Genomic DNA, 24,430 nt, shown 5'->3' with positions numbered 1-24,430 from the left:
TAGAACAAAAAGTATCAAAAACCATCCTGGGCAAACCCTCCTTCCCCCTAAGTGTAGCCCGTGACCCAGAACTGCCAGGAGACAGTTCTTATCTCTAGGCATCCTTGCTTCTCTGGGTACACTCTCTGAAAATACAAATGTAAGGGTATCTATGGCCCAGCTAGATGAACTGTCTATACTGTGTATTGGATCCAAGACAGAAAAACAGACTTGCCCAGGGTCACATATCTAGGAAGTGTCTTGAGTTCACATTTGAACCCAGGACCTCTTATCTCTGGACCCAGCTCTCTCTCCATGGTACCACCACCTAACAGCCCTTTCCCTCATCCACTGGATTTTAAGGTTCCTCATGAGCAGAGGCTGCCTCAGATCTATTTTTGTGTCCCCAGCACCTAGGACAGTACCTTGTACATAGTAGGGATTTAGTCAATGTTTCTTGAATTCAAATCATAACTTGATGAAATCCAAGACAGTTTCACTTCATACAGGGCACAGAGAAAGCTTTGTTATGTATTAGTAGCAACTGTGAATGATTACAATACAGAATCAACATGAAGTAACTGTTTATAAAAGGCAGGTTTTAAATAGCACAAGTGAGTTGGCAAGGATGGTTAGAGGAAGTTTGACCTTAATTAAAAAAAAAAAACCCTAGAAAACCAAAAAGTTGGAGAAGGAAGAAATAAGGGAAAGGAAAGAATGTTGGAATCAGAGGAAGATCAATTTCTGCCTCCCACTCCTATCCCTAGCACTAAAAGGACCAGAATTTCCGAATACTTTGAACAACTAAGCCACATCAATTGACAGAGTGCATTTTTCCCACAAGGTAAAGAAAATATGGGTAGTAGGAAAATTTTTATTTCAAAATAAAATTAGAAGAAAATGTTTTCATCAAATGATACACCTCTAGTTCATCCCCTCCCTCTTCACTTTCGTTTCTTAGTATCTGTGGTTTCCTACAATGTATAGCTTAAATGCCACCTACTATGGAGGCTTTCCCTAATTTCTTCTATTTGTATAATAGTGCTCCCCTATTATTAAAAAAAATATATAATATTTGCATTCTGGAGCAGATAAAGATAAAGAGCCAGAGCTGGAGATGGGAGGTTCTGGGTTCAAATGTAGCCTCAGATACTTCATAGCTTTGTGACCCTGGTCAAATCACTTAACCCCCATTGCCTAGCCCTGACCATTCTTCTCCTGCCTTGGAACCAATACACAGTATTGATTCTAAGATGGAAGATAAAGGTTTAGAATATATGTATACTTAAATTCTGTCTCTCCTTTGTAGAATTCTTGTAACTCCTTGAAGGCAACAATTATTTAATTTTTGTCTTTGTATCCCCAGAATTGAGCACATGATGGACTTTTAAAGAATTAAGCTTCTATTGATAAAGATTAAGTGAATATGAAAAAGCAAAATTAATCAGAAAACATACTTGAGGAACAAGAAGACCTTCAAAAAGAAGTCAGGGAAGAAGAAACCTCTATTAGCAATGTTACATACTACCAGTTGAACAATAAGTCTATTATAAATTTAGAATGAAGCAATCTGGTTTATTGAAATGTCCTTGAGCCAGACATGACGGTTCTTGCCTGTAAACCCTGCTTAAAAAAGGAGGCTGAGGCTGGTGGATCACTGGAGCTCAGGAGTTCTGAGCTGCGTCAGAATAAGCATGCCACCAAAAAGATGAGTCCCAGGAACAGAGGGTCCTCAGACTACTTCTCTTTAAACAGGTGAACAAGCCCATGTCAGAAAGGGCAGGGATCAGAGAATCAATCAGTAGTAAGTTAAGGCCATTAGTGACCCCTGCATTTCAAGCCTGAGTGAGTCAGGAGACCTAGTTTCTTTTTTTCTTTCTTTAAAAACATTTTTAGGGGGCAGCTGGGTAGCTCAGTGGATTGAGAGGCAGACCTAGAAACGGGAGGTCCTAGGTTCAAATCTGGCCTCAGACGCTTCCCAGCTGTGTGACCCTGGGCAAGTCACTTGACCCCCATTGCCTAGCCCTTACCACTCTTCTGCCTTGGAGCCAATACACAGTATTGACTCCAAGATGGAAGGCAAGGGTTTAAAAAAAAAAACATTTTTATTCTGAATTTAAGAAACAAAAGTAAAGGATTTCTTTACATGCCACAGAACACAAGAAGAAGAAAATAATTACAAAGTGACTCAATTATATATTATTTTAAAAAGTATAACAAATTCCATAATTATTTTCAAAACCATCTGGCTCAGCTACTCTTACTTCTATTGTCTTTTTTGCATCTTAAAAAGACAGTGCAATGTAGAATGTAGGAGACCTACTTTCAAACAAAACAAAAAACCCTTGATATTTTGGGCTGCAAAGAGAAAAGCACCATAACTTAGAAAACACAGTCTTTAAATCAAGATTTCTTAACCTAGAGTCTGCAGATTTCAGATTTCAGGGGGTCCGTGATTTTGGATGGGAAAAAAAAGACATTTTTATTTTTTCTTACTTTTGATTTCCTATTGTATAATTAGAATTTGCTCTAAATCCCAGGACTCTAAATCCCAGCTTCCCACGTTCCTTCTCACGTTATGTGCTAACATAGGGAGGATATAAGTTTTGTGTAGCTCCGCCCTCATTCTCTCTTTTCCCCTGATTGCTGCTGGGAAAGCGGGTTTTATTCAAGCTTTTACTTTTGTCCTGGTATTTCTTCTACTTCAGGTGATTATTAATAATATAATACTTGGAGTTATTAGATATCAAGTTAAATTTTACACTTTGTAATCCTTTGTACTTGATTTTATGCATTTAAAAACATTATTTTAAGAGAGGTCCATGACTCAAGAAAAGGTTAAGTACCCCTGCATTAGAATCTGAAATAAAGAGTTCATCTTGAGGAATGGAAGTACCAGGGAGCTATGGTAAACTAGAGTTCAAAATAGAGTAACAAAAATAATTAAGAGGGAACTATGGTAAGCTAAGCTCAATGTATAGAGCACCGGGCTTGGAGATGAGAGAACATGTGTTCAGATCTGGCCTCAGACCCTTCCTAACTGTGTGACCCTGGGCAAGTCATTTACCTCCCATTGCCTAACCCTTACCGCTCTTCTGCCTTGAAAACAATACTTAGTCTTGATTCTAAGAGAGGAGGTAAGGGTTTTACTAAATTGAAGAAGAATGTGGTGCCAGTGAGTAAACATTGAAGACACAAATAGGTTAGGTAGGCAACAACTCCCAGACAATGAAATAGCTTTTGACGCACATTCAGAAGATGTGTAAGCCTGGAGAAGGAGGAGGAGGAAATACTAATTTACTTAGCCTAGACAAAGGGCTATTTTAGTTATATATAATTGGATTAAAATAAGGAAAGGGAATTTAAGTAGAATTATGACTGAAGATTTGATCCTAGTGATATACATTTGTAGCTGGGAACTCGCAGAGTTCTAAAGGCATCTCTATTCCTAAGGTTATTTAATAAAATCAGACTCAGATATACATTATGACACAATCCAAAGTAATAGACTTTTCTACTAGCAGCAATGCAATGATCCAGGACAATCCAGATGAACTTATGAGAAAAAAAACACTATCCACATCCAGAGAAAGAACTGTGAGAGCAGAAATGCAGAAGAAAAACATATGATTGATCTCATGGGTCGATAGGGATATGATTAGGGTTTTGATGTTAAAGAATTGCTCTACTGCAAATATAAATAACATGAAAATAGGTTTTGAACAATGATACATGTATAACCCAGTGGAATTGCTTGTCAATTTTGGGATGGGGAAGGAAAGAGTAGGGGAAGGGGGGATCATGAATAATGTAACCATGGAAAAATATTCTATATAAATTTTTTTAAAACTAAAAACTAAATAAAATAAAATAACAGCACATTCAAGAACACTGTCATGGGGGGAAACTCTTACCCTGGAAAAGGACAGTGTAGCATGATCTCTTTGCTTTTGGCTTATTCAAATTTCTACTGTTGTTATATGTTTATTTTATAGAATTTATATGTCATCATAATATCATATGTGATTGCTATGCTACTGCTTATAATCTTTGAGACTATGGAGAGCAAGAGAGCTTGGCTTTGAGTCTAAGCAATTAAAATAGCATTGGCAAATGAAAGTTTTGGAATAGAGGTCATGATCATGAAGACTCACTGTGGCTTCTTCAAGAACAGGTCATACCCATCTAACTTTTTTTTTTGCCAGATTACTAGACTAGTAGTTCAGGAGAATAAATGATCCTAGATCAGTGGTTCTCAACCTTTCTAATGCCGTGACCCCACAATACAGTTCCTCATGTTGTGGTGACCCCAAACCAAAAAATTATTTTGGTGGCTACTTCAAAGCTGTAATTTTGCTACAGTTATGATTTGGAATGTAAATACCTGATATGCATTATGTATTCTCATTGCTACAAATCAAACATAATTTAAACATAGTGATTAATCACAAAAACAATATTTAATTATATGTTGAGAAATATTAATCCAGCAGGAGGCAGCCTGAGCACTGGGGCAGGAGGTAAGTCCTGCCTGGGGAGGGGGTTCACAGACGCTGCCTTCTTCTTCCTGTCATCTCCCTCCAGCTCGAGCTGCGGCTTCACTTTGCTGGGGTTACTCATCTCCGTTATCCGCTCCAGGAGTTATCCGCTCCAGGACTCGTTCTTAACCCCTCTGGAGCCAGCGCCTGGGTACTCTCTCTGGGTCTCTGTTTGAGTCCAGTCTCCAGGCAACAGGGTAAATCCATCACCCCTCATAGTGGGAGGGCTGCTGATAGGTAACTAATATTTGTACAATGTGCGGGCAGCAGGGTCCCCATTCTTTCCGAGATCTTGCTGTAAAGTAGTGCGATTTCTCAGCAGCTAAAGCCATCGGAAATATGTATTTTCTGATGGCTTTAGGCAACCCCTGTGTTTTGGTCGTTCAACACCACCACCCCCCGGGGTCACCACAGGTTGAGAACCGCTGCCCTAGATTAAAAGAACATATTTAATAAAGTCTGCCATGCTATTGTAGGTCATGTAATCACACAATTAGACTGGATCCAAAAAGTAAACCTTAATGGTTCAACATCAACTTAGAAGGATGTGTCCAGAAGGTGTCCCAGTTTGGGGCTTTTCCTGCTTAACATTGGGTTTTGTTTCATCGGTACCTTGGACAAAGGCATAGGTGGCATGCCTATCTAATTTGTAGATGATACAGAGCTCGATAGGATCAATGGAATGACAGAGATTGCATCCAAGAAGATCATCACAGGCTAGGTCATTAGATCAAACCTAAGAAGACAAAATGTAGTAAAAGTGACTGTAGAGTCTTTTTTTTTTAATTAAAACCCTTACCTTCTGTCTTGGAATTAATACTGCATATTGGTTCCAAGGTGGAAGAGTGGTAAGGGCTAGGCAATAGGGGTTGAAGTGACTTGCCCAGGGTCACACAGCTGGGAAGTGTCTGAGGCCAGATTTGAACCTAGGACCTTCTGGGCCTGACTCTCATTCCACTGAGCTACCCAGCTGCCCCCAACTGTAGAGTCTTCTGCTCTACATTTTAGAAGATCAATTTCACAGGTATAAAATGAGAAAGGCATGGGGAGACATGTTCATTGGAAAACTCTCTGGGTGTTTTCATGGGATGCAAATTGCCTTTGAGTCGGTTCTGATGTGGCCCACATGAAAGTTAACTGAATCTGAAGCTAAGGCAGAGTGTCCATGGCATGGGAGGTGAAAGTCTTGTGAGGCTTTTCCCTTCACCCCATCTCTGAGATATTGTATTCTGCTAAGAGTGCCATATTTGAAAAAAGATACTAATAACCTGGAGAGCATTCAGGGTAAGGCAGGCAGCATGAGGAAGGGCTTGAAGATCAAACAAGAAGAGATTTGGGTGAAGAAACATTAGCCAAGAGAAAATAAGACCAAAGAGGGGGCGGCAAAAGCTAGCTTTAAATATTTGCAGGGCTATTTCATGTGGGCACGTGACTGCCTTTTTATTATGTGCTATGCCTGAGAAAGCCTGAGAAAGTTTGTTTCTGGTGTCCCCTTGCTGCATCTGCTCCACATGGGAACAGTACCAGCCTGCAGATTTCTGAATGTTAAACTTGGCATAGCTGAGGTTTAGGGTGACTTCTTCTCATGAAAATAGGATCCAAGTCAGTATCTGTTAGAATATGTGGTTTACTGCCTTAGGAAATTAGGAATGAGAGGGAGAAGGTTCCATACTTTTATTCCTCCAACCTCCCTTATCCCTTATCGCCTTCTTCTTGCTGAGATGACCTTCCTTTCCTCCTGTGCCTTTAAACTCACATTTAAATCTAGCACTAGGCAAATCATTAAAAATTGCCAATGGGAAAACATTAATTAGAATTTTATTTTATTTTATTTTTTTGCCAGAGAGTGCAAAACTAGATAGAAGTTGGAAAAGGGAAATGTAGCCTTCATGTAAGGAAGAACTTCCTAACAGAGCTGTCCAGGAGTATAGTGTTCTCCAAGCAAAGGTGGGAGGACTGCCTATTGGGAATGGTGTTTAGAAGGGAAGCTTGTTAGGTACAGATTGAACAAAATGACCACGAAGGTCCCTTCCTACTCTGAGATTTTGTGGTTCTATGAAAGAAAGTCCTTCAGAAAATTTTTTAAAACCAGAATTTCTAAGTTCAGCAAAATATGAAGTCATTAGGTAGCTGGATGACATAGTGAATAGAATGATGGGTCAAGAATTAGTTTTTTTATTTTATTTCATCTTGATTTTATTCCAATAACAAATTTCCATGTTTTTCAAAGTTATATGATTCATGTTGTCTTCCTCCCTTCTTCCCTACCCCCTCCCAGATTTGACAAGCAATTCAATCTGGGTTATACATGTATTATCACTCAGAACCCATTTCCATATGATTCATTTTCGTAAGAGCAATCTTATAAAACTGAAACCCTAAATCATATATTGGGCCTAGAAGAGGAAGACCTGAGTTCAAATCCAGCCTCAGACATTAGCTGTGTGACTCTGGGCAAGTCACTTAATCTCTGTTTGGATCAGGTATTTCTCCTATAAAACAGGAATAATAATAATAATAATAATAATAATAATAATAATAGCACCTAACTCCCTGGTTGTTGAGAGGATTAAATGATGTAGTAATTGTAAAACATAGGGCATATACTAAGTTCTCTATGAATGCTAGCTATTATTAGTTATTGTCATTATCTCCCTGTTACCCTCAAATCTGAAAGCCACCTCCAAATTTAAAGAAATATCACCTACCCCAGTAATCATCCAACATGTATTTATTAGGCATCTACTACGTAGCAGGCATTGTGTTGAAGCTAGAGATACAAAGGCAAAAACAGCCCCTATCTGCCAGGAGATGACATTCTAATGGGGAAACAACATGTAAAGAAAGAACCGGGGGTATATAAAATCCATCCAGGGTAGATGGAAGATAAGCTCAGAGGAGGAAAGATGCTGAGTTCTCTTTTGGACATGCTGAAGTAGAGAAGCCTCTGGTAAAGGCTACATACAGATATCTAGGAGTTATCCACATATTTTGGAACTGAGTCGCTATTAGAGAATAATTCGGATGAGTTCATTAATCTATATTTTTTACAACCCATGGTGAGTGCTGTTCACCATCACTAAAAAATAGTCCTGTGGAGGTAAAGATATATGGAAGTTAGGGTTGACATTTTGTCATAACTGCGGATGTTTAATATGATGCTTCAGGGTTTACCAAGTGTTTTAGGTCTGTTTCTTCATTTGAACCTCACTATACCTCTGTGAGGTAGGTTACTACCTGCATTGTTATCCCTATTTTTTAAATAAGTAAACCAAAACTCCAGTGACTTGCCCTGGTTAAGCAAAAGAGACCGTAGTTGGACCCAGAACTCTCCTGACTTTAAGCAAGATATTCTTTCCACTCCATGAAGTCACCTCATCAGAAGGCTGAGCGGCAGAATCCAACAAGAAATCTAAGATCTGGCAGTGCTGCCTAGCTATTCTATAGACCCAGTCTTGAAGAAATCAAACTCAAACTGACATCCTATTTCCAAATGTACCACAGAATCAAACTTATAAAAATGAAATGGAGTGACCCAGATTTTACCAAGAAGCTTTCCACTAGCTGGTGGCATCCAAAGGGCTTATCCCAAATATGGACACAGTATCCTATTTTTGTTTTGTAGACATTTACAGTAGCAAGCTGTGTGTGTAAGGCTGTATTTGTACTGCCTGGGAACCTCTTAAATAAAATCAGGAAAAAAAACTGGGCTCAGCTTCAGACTGATAAATAAGCAAGAGAAACATGAGTGTCTAAGCAGTATTTTCATTTCATTCTTATTTCAGAATAAAGTTCTGTTTTTTTGTGTTTGCTGCATGACTTGGAAATCAGCAGAAATATAAACATCTAAATATCTGTTCAAATCTTCTATGTCTGTAAAGAAAAGTATAAAGAGCACAGGCAGAAGTAGCTATCTCCTGCAGATGAATAAATTAACATCTCTGTGGAATTGAGCACTCCGGGACATGCAGTTTGTAACTGATTAAAATTTTTTTATTTTTTATTTTTGTTTTGTATTCCTAGTTCTCTCCCTTCACTCCTTCCTAACCCACTGAGAAGTCAAGAAATATTATACTCATTACACATATATGAAGTCACACTGAACATATTTCTATATTCGCCATGTTGTCACTCCCTCAAACGAAAAATGAAAAAATGCTTCAATCTGCACTCAGAGTCCATCAATTCTCTATGTAGAGCTGCATAGTATTTTTCATCATGAGAGCTATGTGGTTATTGTGGATCATAGTAGAATGAATGTCTTTCACAGATGATTACCTTTAGAATGTTGCTGCTACTGTGTACATTGTTCTTCCGGTTCTTCTCACTTCACTTTGTATCAGTTCATGTGTCTTCCCAGGGTTTTCTGAAGCCATCCACCTCATCATTTCTTAGAGTACTCCATCACAATCATATACTACAATTTATTCAGTCATTGCCCAATTGATGCACATACCTTTAGTTTCCAATTCTTCACTACCACAAAAAGAACTGCTATAAATATTCTTGTTCATATGGGACTTTACCTTTTCTCTCAATCTCTTTATGGTTTCAATCTAGTGGCACTGCTGTGTCAGACGGTTTGCATAGTTTTATTGTCCTTTGGACACAGAACCAAATTGTTTTCCAGAATGATTGGACTAGTTCATAGCTCCATCAACAGTACAGTAGTACTACATCCCTTCTAGCATTTGTCATCTTCCTTTTCTGTCATTTTAATCAAACTGAGTTGTTTTAATTTGTATTTCTCTAATTTCTAGTGACTTAGAACATTTTTTTTCACATGAGCATTATTATCTTTGATTTCTTTTTCTAAAAACTGCCTGTTTATGTCCTTTTTATCAAATGGGAAATGACTCATATCTTTACAAATTTGGTTCAATTCCTTATTTTTTGAGAAGGAAGACCTTTACCAAAGAAACTTTTTTTCCTAGTTTCTTGCTTTCATTCTAATTTTATTTGCAATGGTTTTGTTTATGTAAAATCCTTTTAACTTCCTATATCAAAATTATCCATTTTACCTCCAATGATCCTCATTATTTCTCATTATCTCTTGTTTGGTCATGAACTCCTCCCCTATCCATAGATCTCATAGCTAATTTTTTCCTGTACTCCCCTAATTTGCTTATGATATTACCCTTTGTGTCTAAATCACATACCCATTTTTAGTTCATTTTGGAATACAGTGTGATATGCTGACCCATACCTACTTGCTGCAGACTAACTTTTCCTAATAGCTTTTGTCAAATAGTGAGTTCTTGGACCAGTAGCTGGGATTTTTGTTTCTCAAACACTAGGTTACTGTACTCATTTGTTTTTGTATGTTGGGTATCTAATCTATTCCGCCAATCAACCATTCTATTTCTTTTTTTTAAATAATATTTTATTTGATCATTTCCAAGCATTATTCATTAAAGAAAAAGATCATTTTCTTTTCCTCCCCCCAACCCCCCATAGCCGACGCGTGATTCCACTGGGTGTCACATGTGTTCTTGATTCAAATCCATTGCCATCAACCATTCTATTTCTTATCCAGTACCAAACTGTTTTGATGATTATCATTTTGCAATATAGTTTGAGATCTGTTACTGCTAGTCACCTTTCTTTCACATTTCCCCCATTGGTTCCTTTGATGTTCTTGACCTTTGTTCAATGAATTTTATTATTTTTTCCCTAGCTGTCTAAAGTAATTCTTTAGTAGTTCAATTGGTATAGCACTGAATGAGTAAATTGACTTAAGTAGTATTGTGTCATTTTTATTATGTTGATTCAGTCTATAAGCAATTAATATTTCTCCAATTATTTGAATAAGTCTCTATGTATATGGAGAGTGGTAATTGTGTTCATATTTCTTGGCAGTTAGACTCCCAAGTATTCTATACTGTCTGCCATTATTTTAAATGGAATTTCCCTTTATATCTCTTCCTGTTGGGTTTTGTTAGTAATAAATTGTTTATGATTGATTTCTGTGGGAGTTATTTTATACCTTGTAACTCTGCTAAAGTTATTCATTATTTCAACTAGTTTTTTAGTTGATTCACTATAATTCTCTAAGTTTACCACCATATTATCTTGCAGAAAGTGATAGTTTTATGTCTGTTGCCTGTGCTTATTCTTTTAATTTCTTTTTCTCGTTCATTGCTATAGCTAACATTTCAAGTACAAGATTGAATAAAAGTAGGCATCCTTGCTTCATATCTAATCTTATTGGTAAGACTTTAGGTTTATCCCCATTACAGATAATGCTTGCTCTTGGTTTTTGATATGTACTGTTTGTTGTTTTAGGAAAAACTTCATTAATCCCTATTCTTTCTAGTGCTTTTCATAGGAATAGATGTCGTATTTTATCAAAAGATTTTCTTAGCTATGTGATATAATCATATGATTGTTGTTGGTTTTGTTAATATAATGCCCTTTGTCAAAGTAGACTCCTAACTGTTCTAATGTTGATAATGTTCTCAGGACTTACATGTATGTATTATCCTCCCATATGGCAATGTAAACAGCTTATAAATTAATCTCTTATGACTTCTCACTCATGTTTACTTTTTTCTGATTCTTTTATGTCTTGTATTTGAATGTCAAATTTTCTAGTCAGCTCTAATCTTTTCATTAGGAATGCTTGAAAGTCCTCTATTCCATTAAATATATATTTCCCCCATGTAGGATTATATTCAGTTTGGCTGGATAGGTTATTCATGATTTTTTTCTGGAAGATCATAAACTAAGAATTTTGCTTCTTCATACTGATAGCTGCCAAATTTTTTATGATCCTTACTGTGGTTCCAAGGTATTTAGACAATTTCTTTCTGGCTGCTAGCAGAATGTTCTTCTTGACCTCAGAGATTAGGATTTTGGCCAAAATATGCCTTGGAGTTTTCATTTGGGGATTTGTTTCAGGAGATGATCAGTGGATTCTTTCAATTTCTACTTTGCCCTCTGATCCTAAGATATCTGGGCAGTTTTTCCTTTATAATGTCTTGAAATATGATATCTAGACTCTTTTTTGTGATCGTGGGTTTCAGGTGGTCCAAAAATTCTTATATTATCTCTCTTTGATCTATTTTCCAGGTCATATGTTTTTCCTATTAGATATTTTACATTTCCTCCTGAATTTCCAGTCTTTCAACTTTTATGTGTTCTGATGTTTCTTAGAGTTATTAGTTTCCACTTGGCCCATTCTAATTTTTAGGAAGTTATTTTCTTCAGTGAGGTCGTGTGCCTCTTCTATCATTTGGCCAGTTCTGATTTTTAAAAAAGTTAATTTCTTCAGAATGTTGTTGTGATTTTTTTTACCAAGATATTAATTTTTTCATAATTTTCTTGCAGTTTTTATTTCTTAACTACTGCATTTTTACTTTTTTTCAAATTTTGTTTTGTCTTGTTTTGCTTCTTAAGTTCTTTGGCTCTTCTGTCTTGTTGGGCTTGTGTCCAATCTGCATTTTTATTTAAAGCTTTATAGATGCTTTCTAGTCATTGCCTTCTTCTGTGTTTATGTCTCAAGCTTTTTATGGTTAGGATTTTTTTGTATTGTTTGCTCATCTTCCTAACCTACTTCTTGACTTTGAACTTTTAGAATTGGGCTCTGCTAACCCTTGTGGGGCAGGGAGGGAAATTACTGGTCTGAGCTTCTGTCTTTATGTCCTTCTGCTCTCACAGTGCAATCTGAGGGCCTATGGGGTTTTGATGTTTCTAATATGGTATGATCCATGGAACAGTCTGGACCCTACCCTCCTAGTCTTCACTCTGGTCCTTATAGAGATAGACTCCTGCTCCCTTGTGATTATGACCACTCTTCTCCAAATTGGAAATGATATCCATTAATGGATAATGAGCATTGGTACACTGTTCCTGTGCCCAGTTCTAGTACAGGGATCCCCTGGGATATTTTTCTGACAAGGTGTTTGGTCTCCTTAACTATCTCTAGTACCACTCCCCCACTGCACACATCTAATACCGCTTCTGCCTCTGTCTGTACTCCAGCCAGGGACCTACCTCAGTGTCTACAGACTTCTCTTATTATCTTCCTAAGCTATTCTAGGATGGAAAAAATATTCTCTGTGACTTTTTCTTGGCTTTTCTGCTCAGAATTTTATTTGGTATTTTCTGTGGTTATTTTATAGGAATGGTTTTGGGAAGGCTTGGCAGTTATGACCTTCTACTCTTCCATCTTGGCTCATGAAGGACAATAGCATAGATTTCAGAAAGTGAAAACATTAAGACTTAATTCATACTAAAGTTATAGTGACCTATTAGATTTCATTTAGCATACTTTAATAATTCCTTATGAATCACTTCCAATACTATTGAAATCTACAATCTTTAAAAACAATATACAAATAATATTATTAAAGAATTCATGAAATGGTTTTATATGTTGTTAAACATTTTTAAATGTCTTTATTTGATGGAATGAGATTCACTTTTGGTGTTTTTTCTTTTTTTTTTTTTGTTTAGCGGTTCTTCCACTATGGAAAATAGTTGATAATAGAAAGAAAGGAGACAACAGAACCAAAAAAGGTAGTGAACTTTATTTTCTTTTCTAAATATTTAGTTTCACACCTGCTATTTTCATATTCCATATTCTTTTTTTGCTAGAAGCTGCTCTTTCCAAATCCTTTCCCTCGACTCCCATTTCCTTCCACTGACTTCAGCAGGCAGCTGAGTATCTTTGAAGATGAATTTACTGTTAGAAATGCTCCAACAGGAATTCTGTAGGGCCTTGGCCTTTTCAGGAGAAAACAATGTTGGGAGTCTGGGAGGCAGTACCGCTGAAGGAGGAGGCACTGGGCAGTGGTGAAAGAACTTGAAAAGCAGCTTCTTTCCCAGCTGAAGACCTTGAACTTTTAGTTCCATATTTAGAAAAGCTAAATCAGGAGTGTTTCACTGTTTGGGGGCTGGGTTTTTGTTGGTCTCTTTTCACTACTAAATTTTACTAAAAAGAACAATCAGATATTAAGGCGCCATCAGAAAAATGCTAATGATCCAGGCAATTTTGAGGGGAAAAGATCCCAAAGTTATCAAGGCATTATACAACCATCCATCCTTCTTTTTGGGGCACCATAAATTACACTCAAGGCATGCAACTAGATGCCCAGATTCTAGAGAAGATTCTCTACAAGAGAAAATAGTTTTTTATTGACCTTTAAAACAAGAGACCTTAGAACCCTACTGAAATGATATTATCTACAACTCTTCCATTATCACTTTTAAAGGGATTTTGTTTGATTTTTACCATTTTTGGTCACTTCATTGTAACTTTGAGCCTCCACAGAATATTATTCTGATGTCTCATCCTAGTAGAGGGGAGACTTTAAGTCCCCAAAGGCTAGCAGTGTAGTCTCACTTAAGTAGTTTCTACCATTGAAGCGCTGAACAGGGCTTCAATCACAGTCTGCCTGCTTTCTGAGGACCAGCCTAACTTAATATAGAGAGATTTTTGAACAAGAGGCTGGCCATGTGGGGATGAATCCTTTGCTATGGCAACCCATAAAACAAAGAAAATATAAACAGACCCTTAGTCGTATGGGATTCCCACATCTTTCTTCAGTAATGGTGGCAGACTAGCAGAAGAGAGGGAAAGAAAATGAAGAATCATCCATTTTCGGTCAGCCTACAAATATTAGCTCCATTCTTGGTCATCTCAAGGTGAGATCCTTTGTCCAGTGACCAATACGTGGGCCTTCTATTGGAGGAGTTGAAAAGTATCGATCTTGGCATTATCACCAAAAACACTTAGCCACTTAGAGAGGCAAATCAAAGAGTTGGTTTTAGTATGTGTCCAAAGGCAACAAAAAACATCATATCATGAGACAGCTAATAACCTACTATTTCAAAGCTCATAATATTAGCATTTGTAAAAAGATTTCCATGATGCTAAACGTGGATTATGTACCGATATCTGTTACAGAGACTGAAGAAATAGAGAAATTCTGTGAAAAACTGGATTAGACCATTTTGATATTCACTAACTGCAAAGAAAAATTGGGCAAAGGAAAGGATATCCAAAAATATTGGACAATATGCTTCAGGAATAACCAATGAGAGAGGGTAAAGGCTTGTCAGAATGTGCAGAAGCCTTGTGGCTTTATATGATGTAAATATACTCTCTTCAAGAAAAGAGTCAGGCAGCACTAGAGATGGTAAACAGGTTAAATGACAAAAAAATCAAATCAAATCAAATCAGTGACCACTGGTAACCAATGGGAGAATCCAACAGCTACATGGGTGTAGTCAGACTGTCAAGTTTTTAAAACAAGAATCCAAATGAATAGCAAATTGGGAGACAGCATGATGTAGGGGAAAGAGTGTTGGATTTGGCATCCAAGGACTTGGATTCAAAGCCCAGTGAAGCCACTTGCTACCTGTGTGACCTTGGGCTAGCTAGTCATTTAATCTCTCTAGGATCCAATTTTCTTCTCTGTAAAATGGAGGCCAAATTAGACAATCTCCAAAGTCCATCCCAGCTCTCAATCTATAATCTTGTGAGGCTAGAAGAAAGACTAAAAGGGAAAGAAACTGGGCTTTAATTGAGGCAACCACAACCTGACTTGTTGCTACTGATGCCAAAAATACTAAATAAATTTTACAAACACATCAAAACAGACAATGGTTTCCTAAGGAAGTTTAACCAAAATAAATTAATCACCACAACAAAGAGATTTAGAAAAAACAACAACAAAGAAACCTAGGAACCACTTTGGCCAACAAACTTATCATCTCCTTGTAGGCAGAGAGATATGATAGTAAGGGACAACACTTATTTAGAGGAAAACCTTATTTGCAAAATCTTAAGGAGGAAGATGGTGGGAAATTATGAACAATGTCACTTCACAAAATAGTGAGGAAGCAAGGAAGGGGGGAAGTTTTGTAAGGAAAACTTGCAAGAGGCATAAAAAGGTGAATCCATCCCAGGTACATTTCAGGTTCAACCCAAAAAGAGAAGAAAAATAGGAACTGTAAAGATTTTTTACATTTGCTCTTTTTACCATCAGAGCTGCCTCATTTGGACTCTGAACATCCTAGTTTTGGATGAGTTAATGTAGGAAGTTGGAAGTGACTGAAGAAAACAAGAATGGGCAGAGCCACTGAATTTGACCCAAGTTCAATTTTTAATTCACTATTTGAGGGGCAACCAGGTAGTAGAAATAGCTAGGTAGCAGAGGTGAATAGAGCACCAGGCCTGGAGTCAGCAGGACTTGAGTTCAAATCTGGACTCCCCAGGGAAGTCACTTAATCCTAATTAGCTAGCCCTTACCTCTCTTCTGTCTTAGAACTGTTGCTAAGACAGAAGATAAGGTGGTAAAAGAAAATGATCTTTGTTTCCAATGAATAATGTTTGGAAATGACCAAATAAAATAATGTTTAAAGTGAAAAAAAAAGAAGATAAGGTGGTTGTTGTTGTTGTTGTTTTTAAATCACTATCTGAAAGAAGCTTGTAATTTTTCAGGAATATAAAAATTCCTTTGGAAAGAGTCTCCTACTAATGCAGCTATTGTGTCAAGTTTGAACTATTTTTCTTAGATTTTCTTAGAATAGGAAAACTATATGTAGCTTAAAAAAACTTTTCAAAATATGTTTGGGCAGTTAAGATAGTTGGACAACCCAGGGAAAATGTTTTGGAAAAAATGTGCACATTCCTTTTTTGAGCAATTTGCCATTGTAGACATGGCCACACAGCTTTCTCGTCCATATGCCTGGCCTCTCCACTGGGGACACCATGCTGTCTTTTAAGGACACCTCACCACAGCTGTGTAAATGAAAAAATAAAATAAAATAAAACGAACAGTTGAGAGCTATGATGTTTAAAAGCTAATTCTGGCTTCTCGATTGGATTTTAATGTCTAACAAAGAGCAAGTCAGAGCTGAGGTCAGAGATTTATTTTTCTTGAATTGGACCTTTTCTAGTAAGGTTCATGAGTTGTATTTGTCCTTCTGAGTGATTCTGGCAATTAGCTGTGGAAAACAAAGTGCCCAGACCACAGCTCGGGGTTCAGTCAGTGGGAAATAGAGGCTGGATAACGTGTCAGATACCACCCCAGCACCAAGCTTTAAGAGAATAAGAAATTGAGTAGTATGTGTGTCAGATGTTAACTGCTTTGCAAACTTCAGAAGATAGGTATGCAAGGCAAGCCTCAGTGTGCTACGCTGGGAAAGTATGCCATGAAAGGTAGCGGAGCCTCCTTCTGCCCCAAGCTAGTTTTGCATAGTTTCTGGCTGGTATTTTTATCTTGTAATTATGCAAAAAGTCATATTGATTTGGAGGACTGAGAGGTCTGTTGGCATGGATGATGGAATTGCATTCCCCTCTGAATTAAATGGTTATTCCTAAAATGAGTATAAACCTTTAAAAAAAGACACAAAGTACATGAGGTCAAATACTCGAAATGCTCCCGGCATTCAATCAGATCTCAAGATAGAAAAGATGCTGCACTCAATCTGTTAGAATAGTTAGACAGCTTGGGATTTCTACATTCAAGTTAAGCTTTGTAGTCATGGCTCTTCCACTACCACAGCCTCACATTTTGGAGCTGCCATGATCACTGAGTCACCAGAACCCTATTGGTTGGATGACTTCAAAATTATGACAATTTCATGGTTTGGAACAGAGTATTACATTTAAAGTCATCTTCTATACTAATCAGATTATTTGTTGATAAATTCCTATTCTAGAGTCCCATCATCCTTCATTTCATTCAAAAAATGTTAGGAGAAAATTTATAGCGCCCATATGGCATAACCACATTTACATAATAAAACCCAACTCAAGGAAATCAGATAAGGAACCTATTCTAAAAATGACAAATGACAATAAACATCACTCGATGCTTGGGAAATGTGAGTGATATAAAAACAAAAGAAATATGTGCATTTCTCTAAGATCTTTCTAGTGAGAAGTTCCAAGCATTCAAAAAACAATGTTCATCAACGAATAAATCAGTCAACATTTATTTAGCACCTACTATGTGCCAGGTGCTGTTCTAAGTGCTAATATAAAAGGAGGTTAAAAAACACTTCCTGCCCTCAAGTAGTTCATGATCCAAAGAGAACCTCTTAATACATCTCTCTTAGGAGGATACTAATAGTCACATCCTTACAGTAATGTTTTTATTCTTGGTCAAAATCTGTTTCATTTTTAAAACACCTTTGAGAAACATATAGTAGCCTGAGATGTTATACTACCTTATCTCTGTTGTTCAGGTTAAATGAGTTCTTCATCACCACCCTCAAAAAGAAAATAGCCATTTAGGATCTAATAAAGGAAATATTTTACAATTTATTGAGATGATGCATGGCATGTTTGTCTGTCTTTATGTATTGTCTCTAGTAAAAATTTTCAATTTGAGGAAAACATAAGACCAAGCTACTTTGACTAATTAGAACAGAAAATCCAAATTAGGTTACCATTTCCTTGGCACATCCTTAGGTTCAGATTCCCATAGGCAAGAAAAAATGAAAACTGTCCATTTCATTAACATTTTGTAATGATTATCTACAAATCCCCCAGCATTCATTAAGTGCTTCCTATGTGCATGTTATTGTTCTAATTGGCTTTGGAGATACAACAAAAGACAGAAGCAGTACCTGCCCTCATGGAGCTCATGGTCTAATGGAGAGAAACATATAGATAATTATGTATAGTCAAGATATACACTGGGTAAATAGAGATAACTTCAGAGGGAAGGCACTAGCATTGAGGGGGATTTCATGCAGTTGAGATTTTAGCTGAAACGTGAAAGAAGTCAGAAAGTAGAGATAAGAGACAGCATTTCAGGCATGGAAGACAAACAGTAAAAAGAAACTGAGTCAGGAGATGGAGTGTTTATACAAAAAAAAAAAAATACCCAGGAAACCCATGTTGACGAATTGTATAATAGATAGTGTATAAGAAGATTGAAAGGATGGGAAGGGATTGGGCTTTAAAAGCCAAATAGTCTTGAAAGAAGAGAGAAGATACTCCCAACCCATCCCTTTTACAAAGGAGGGAGGCCAAGTGTCACACAATGCATGCATTTCAGACTTTTTTCAATATATTGATCATTCATGCTGATATTCTTTTTCTTTTTTTCTTTAAAAATAAAATTAGTTATATGAAATGGCTCTCTGGGAAAGGGAAGAACCCCGAGGGAAACTTGTATAAAAAATGCATCAATAAAAATATACATGAAAATGGAAACAAAGCCAAACAGAATATTTTTTATTTTAATCTTTTTTCACCAATTACTTATAACAACAAATTTCCACACAAGTTTTCCTAAGTTATATGTTCAACCTTATCTCCCTCCCTCCTTTCCTTTCCCCCTTCTAGTACTGGCAGGAGATTCAATCTGGGTTATTCATGTATTATCATGCAAAACATGTTTCCATATTGTTCATTTTTATAAGTGAATAATCTTATAAAACCAAAACCCCAAAACATAAACCCAAGTAAACAATTGAAAAATCATTTGCTTTTATCTGCATTCTGACTCCAACAGTTCTTTCTCTGGAGGTGTAGAGCATTCTTTGTCTTAAGTCCCAAACAGGATTTTATATTTGATCCTGGAGGCAATAGGGAGCTACTGGACTTTAATGACTGGGGGTGAAGGTGGGGCGACATGTTCAAACAAGGACTGTAGGAAAATCATTTTGGCAGCTTGAGTGATTCTGTTCCCTTGCCTTAGTACCTACAAGGATTGCTGGCATTGTCACTGGATTCCATTTAAGTTAAGATATCACATGAGATTGTTGTGATACCAGTTACCTCTGAGCACATTCTAAAGGAAGCAAAGTTAAGCAAATAGAAGAATTAGAAATCTCAGTCAAAATGGCCCAGTACAGGGGCAGCTAGATGACTCAGTGGATGCATGGTCAGGCCCAGAAACAGGAGGTCCTGGGTTCAAATGTGGCCTCAAATACTTCCCAGATATGTGATCCTGTGCAAGCCACTTAACCCCCACTGCTTAGCCATTACCACTCTTCTGCCTTAGAACTAATACATAGATTGATTATAAGATGGAAGATAAGAGTTTAAAAAATGGCCCTAGTACCATAGAGTAGGGAATGATTAAATATGATTTTTATTCTTATCCTAATAACCTCTTTCTTTGACTGCCTGGAGAGTTGTATTTCCTTCATTCCATCAGGCTAATGGCAACAGAAAAACCACCATAGCAAACATCCCTGCTCCCTCTCCATGGCAACTGAGAGACAAAAGAAATGTAGCCATGGTTCTGAGGCTCTTTCCATTCTACATCATCGTGTGTCTTCTCCATAGACAGAACTTCTATAAAAGGAAGAACACAAGAAACCTTATCCATCCCTGACATGGAAGTATGTAAGGCAGAGATGGTTCTTTGGTCTGTATGGACATAAAATAAGTCTGCTCAATCTGGGAGCATGGCCAAGAGGGCTCGGGCATCTAGTTGCTTTATACCATGGCTCCACTGCAGCACAAAGGTCCACACTTGAGTTACAGCCTAATATTTTTTAAACCACTTTTGGCAAAAAGAATGTGAGAAGCCCCTACCTGGACGCCCATTTGGGGAGCCCATAGCTATCCTCCTTAGCGTACTTTCAGTCTAGGATGGGTCCTAGGCCAGTTGAAGTCCTGGTCAGGAATGGAAATTCTAAGGTTCGTCCAAAGATTCCAAATACTTTGGTAAGGAAAGACATTCTTTGGGAACCAGTATGCTCTGTGTCCTCCACGATGCTCATTTGTGAGCTAGAAGCCCCATGGGATCCCCAGAAGTGACCAATCCACATCACTCTTGATCTCTAGAGTGACCCAGACCTAAAGATCATCTTCTTTTCTCCTTCCATAATCAGGCCAGGGATTCTGAAACCACTCAAAGGCAAATGATCACCTAGTCATTCAGTAGTTAGCATAATCTGGTTGTAGAACACACTAATGACATTAGATGATAATCAGGCCAACTCTTTCCCTAAACAATGGCAAAGCTGTTCCTGCCAAATCTCTTTTCTCTATTTAAAAATTACCATATGGGTGCAGCTTGGTGGCTCAGTGGATTGAGAGCCAAGCTTAGAGATGGGAGGTCTTGGTTTCAAATGTGGTCTCAGATATTTCCTAGCTGTGTGACCCTGGGCAAGTCGCTTAACTCCCATTGCCTAGCCCTTAACTTTTTTTTTCATCCCAAACCATTTTATTAAAGGAAAAAATAATAACCCTGAGAAGGATTCTATTCATTCAATTCCTCCTCTAGTGGAATTTAGGAGGGCTGGAAGAATCTTGCATTTCTACGATCTAGGAACACAAAGGAGAATTTGAGAAGGCTTTTGGATCCCCATTTTCCCAGTGGATTCCCTTTCCTGGCAGTCCCTCAGCAGCACTGCTGATCAGTCCCATGAATTTCAGTTCCAGTCCAGATCCACACTCTAATCCATGTTGTTTAGCTGATAGCCTCCCCTCCCCTGGAGACAGGGGCACATTCAGTGGCTTCAGCCTTGGTAATGATTCCAAGATGGAAGTAAAGGTTTGTTTATATTGTTGATTTCATTTATTATTATATCATATATTATATACATGTATTATCCTATATTATTTTATATAATCATATATGCATTTATTCTATTATTGTATTATCTATTCTATTATTTATTTTGTAGTCTATATAAACAAAATAATCTAATAATAATAAATATATAAAGCCATATTCAGTTCTTTATTTTCTGTAGACATGAAAAGAATTCAAAAAAGCAGATAATCCAAAAATACTTGATTCTGGAATATATCATATGGTTTTGTTGTTTGGTGTTTTGCTTTATTTTGGGGTCTTGTGTTGGAGGTTTTGGTGGTGGTGGTTTTGTAGCAGTAACAGAAGACCCACAAGTTAGTTTTTATTCCCTGGGCACATACCAAGTGGCATGGGACTTCATGAGTGGGTCAGCTGACAATGAGATTGTTAGCCTGGATCGTGGATAATCCATAAGTGACTAAATCTAAGAGTTGAAGGTATTTTGTATTTTGATTCTCTTGCAGTGTGTTCCTGTCACCCCATTGGGTCAGCCGTTCTTCCCTTCAGCTCAGTGACCTTCTGTGACCCCACCAATGGGGACTGCCCTTGCAAACCTGGAGTGGCGGGTCCTCACTGTGACAAGTGTATGGTAGGATACTGGGGTTTTGGAGTATATGGATGCAGACCGTGTGACTGTGCGGGGAGCTGTGACCCCCTCACAGGGGACTGCATCAGCAGGTGAGCAGCCAGCCTTCTGCCTCTTGTCTATTTCTTTTGGATGTCCGGGAAGCATTCATAATTTAGAAGATGCTCCATGGTGGGGGGTAGATGGCTTAGGAGCTTTTGTAGGTGAACTTTGTCATCAGAACTGCTGCTATAAAAGAATTCTTATTGGGCTTTGGGAAAGCCAAGATTCCAGGAATCCCATTTTCTTTATTTTGTTATAAGTGATTCCTCTTTAAAACAGACCCTGAAACCCAAGAGGAAAAGTTTTCTCTTTGTTTCTGAAAAATTGGAGTCGTGGTGTCAGCTTTGAGTCTCTGGGAACATGGGATGTTTTCTGCCAAAGGCTGAGGGAGTTCTTTAAGAAATATTTCAGAGAGACCATAGAGTATAGGGGGAAAAGATGGAATTCAGAGCCCCGGACTCTGCTCCTTGCTGTATGTTTATGACTTTGACTTTTATGTCTCCAAACCGCCATTTTCTAACCTGGAAAACAAGGATAGCACTCCTTCTACTACCTACTCCACATAGTGATTACAAGAACCAAAGGAGAAAATGCTTTGTAAACTGTAAAGCTTCCTACAGTGTGAACTATTTTTAAGTATTCCAGTTGATAAATCAAACTGTAACATGGTCCACCATGTCCTTCAGGGTCTAAAAGCCCGATGCATTCAATTTTACTGTGTCCCCTTTCCCCCCCACCAGAGTTCTTCGATATCCTAAAAGAGAATTTGGGGTGTCTCAGCTTTCTGCAAATGGTTTCTGTCTCCACTAATGGTGTCCCCTCAGTTTTAGGAGAAAGTCTACACCCCACTACAGCCACTAATAGTAGGATTAGTTTTATCACAGAAATATTTACTTTAGAAGGGATAATCACAAATGTCATATTTACTCACCCCCAAAACTTGGGAGGCCTAATTCCCATCCCTTGGCACAACCTCAGTGTCTGGAAAAGGAAAGAATATCAGGTTTCATAGCTTAGCTCCATTCCCAGAGAGCACAGTCCCACTTCCAAGTCCAAAACCCCATCAGGGCGCAGGTCCCAGGCACCCTGACTTCTCAGGGCGTCCATGCAGGGAGGGATGGCTGCAGTCCTGACTCCAGAGTTTCTGTGGCTTAAATACCTGGTCCCCTAGTATTCACTCCCCCCCCCCATCACCTAAAACTGAGAAGAACAAACAATACCGAGCAGAAACAATTTCTCAGAGCCAGGGATAAAAGGAGAAGAAGAGAAAGAAGTCCTCCCCCTCTCCCCACTTCAGTTCTTTAGTATGGGTGAACTGAGATCTTTATCCTCTGGACACAGCAGTTAAAATTTACCCAGAGAGAGAATAGCAGAAAATCCATGGCAGAAATGACAACCAACATCTCAGCCTGGGCAGTTTTAAAGACCCAGGCAGTCAGCCAAAGGAAGGTAGCCCAACTTCCACGGCACCATAACTTCCTTAGGTTCTAAACCGTGTCCGATTTCTAGATCGAGGGATAGGGACGATTTTGTGACTTGCTGCGAGATGACCTACAAATTTCCCAAGTGTTTGGACCAATTTGGACACAATTCCACCAGCTGTGGCTTGGGAAGCACATTTCCCCACAGCTCCCCCCCAACTTGGAGTCTTCCATCCTTTGCCATCTTTGCCAATGTGATTTGGGTATAATCTGATGCTTCATTTTATATTTAATTTCTCCCATCATCGGCTGGAAACGCTTTCTCAGATGTCTGTTGATCATTCGAGCTGCTTCTTTCGAAAACAACTTGTTCGTATCCTTTGACTAACGTGGCATATTCTTATTCAGAGTTTGACTTTGTTACAGCAGTGCAGACTTTGACTGGTACCATGAACGTCCAGACTTCTACTCCGTGTTTAACCACAGCGAACCAACTTGGGAATGGGAAGACGAACAAGGATTCTCAGCTCTTCGACATTCTGGTGAGAACAAAGACAGTGGCTCTCTTCTTTCCTGGTCCAGTCATAGACAGTACTAGTTGTTTGTTTTTTTAAACTTTGCATTCTGTCTAGTGAATTAATTCTAAGACAGAAGAGAGTAGCAAGGGCTAAGCAATAGGAGTTTAGTGACTTGCCCAGGGTCACACAACTGGCAAGAATCTGAGATCTGATTTGAACCCAGCTCCTCCCAACTCCCAGCCTGGCTCTCTATCCACTGTGATATCTAACTGCTCCTAGTAGTAATTTCTAATATCCAAAAGTAAAATCTTTGGTTGTCATGGATGAAAAAGCAATAGCTCTGAGATGATGAGACAGAACTTACCGAACAAGGGGGCTGGACACGAGTAAGGACAAAAAAAGGATGCAACAAGGAATAAGGGTTCATTTTAACACACAAAAGGAAAAATAATAGAAGGAAAAAACATAAAATTATACATAGTAGAGATCCTAAATTACATCAAAATTTAGGAAGAAAAAAGCCAGTGTTTACTTCCAATTTTTCCCCCCTTCATGCTGTCTAATTTGACTTCTGTGCATTTAACTGAAATTGTTTCCAATTCCCTTAATGAGTGCTTGTAACATTCTTCCGTTATTTTAACCTAATGTCATTTAGAATTCTCTGACCGTCCTATAGTCTGCTAAGGGAGATCTCCGAGGATCAGGCTTTTAAGCTTATGTGACACTCAGTTGGCCAATTATGCGTGTTACTAGGGAGCTGGCATCAAACCAATTAGGCATGTAACAGTGCTGGCACCAGAGAGACTCGAGGCTCTCCTATCCACATTAACAG

General features: G+C 38.1%; 1 protein-coding gene across 6 annotated transcripts in view; it reads left to right on the top strand.

The window, feature by feature from the left end:
- Nucleotides 1-24,430, top strand: part of NTN4 (netrin 4) — a 148,666-nt gene that overhangs the window by 107,651 nt on the left and 16,585 nt on the right. For 3 of the 6 annotated variants that reach the window (XM_056798661.1, XM_056798666.1, XM_056798665.1), the window contains exons 6-8: nt 12,975-13,037; nt 21,496-21,709; nt 23,507-23,622. In XM_056798661.1, coding sequence (XP_056654639.1) covers nt 12,975-13,037; nt 21,496-21,709; nt 23,507-23,622 — 393 coding nt within the window. The remainder of the gene's footprint in view (nt 1-12,974; nt 13,038-21,495; nt 21,710-23,506; nt 23,623-24,430) is intronic. The other 3 variants (XM_056798662.1, XM_056798663.1, XM_056798664.1) reach the window with 3 other exon arrangements.

The sequence above is a fragment of the Monodelphis domestica genome, chromosome 5 (genome assembly GCF_027887165.1).
Source record: "Monodelphis domestica isolate mMonDom1 chromosome 5, mMonDom1.pri, whole genome shotgun sequence".
NCBI lineage: Eukaryota > Metazoa > Chordata > Mammalia > Didelphimorphia > Didelphidae > Monodelphis > Monodelphis domestica.
The sequence above is the reverse complement of the archived record's forward strand: the minus strand, read 5'-3'. Positions and strand labels throughout refer to the sequence as shown.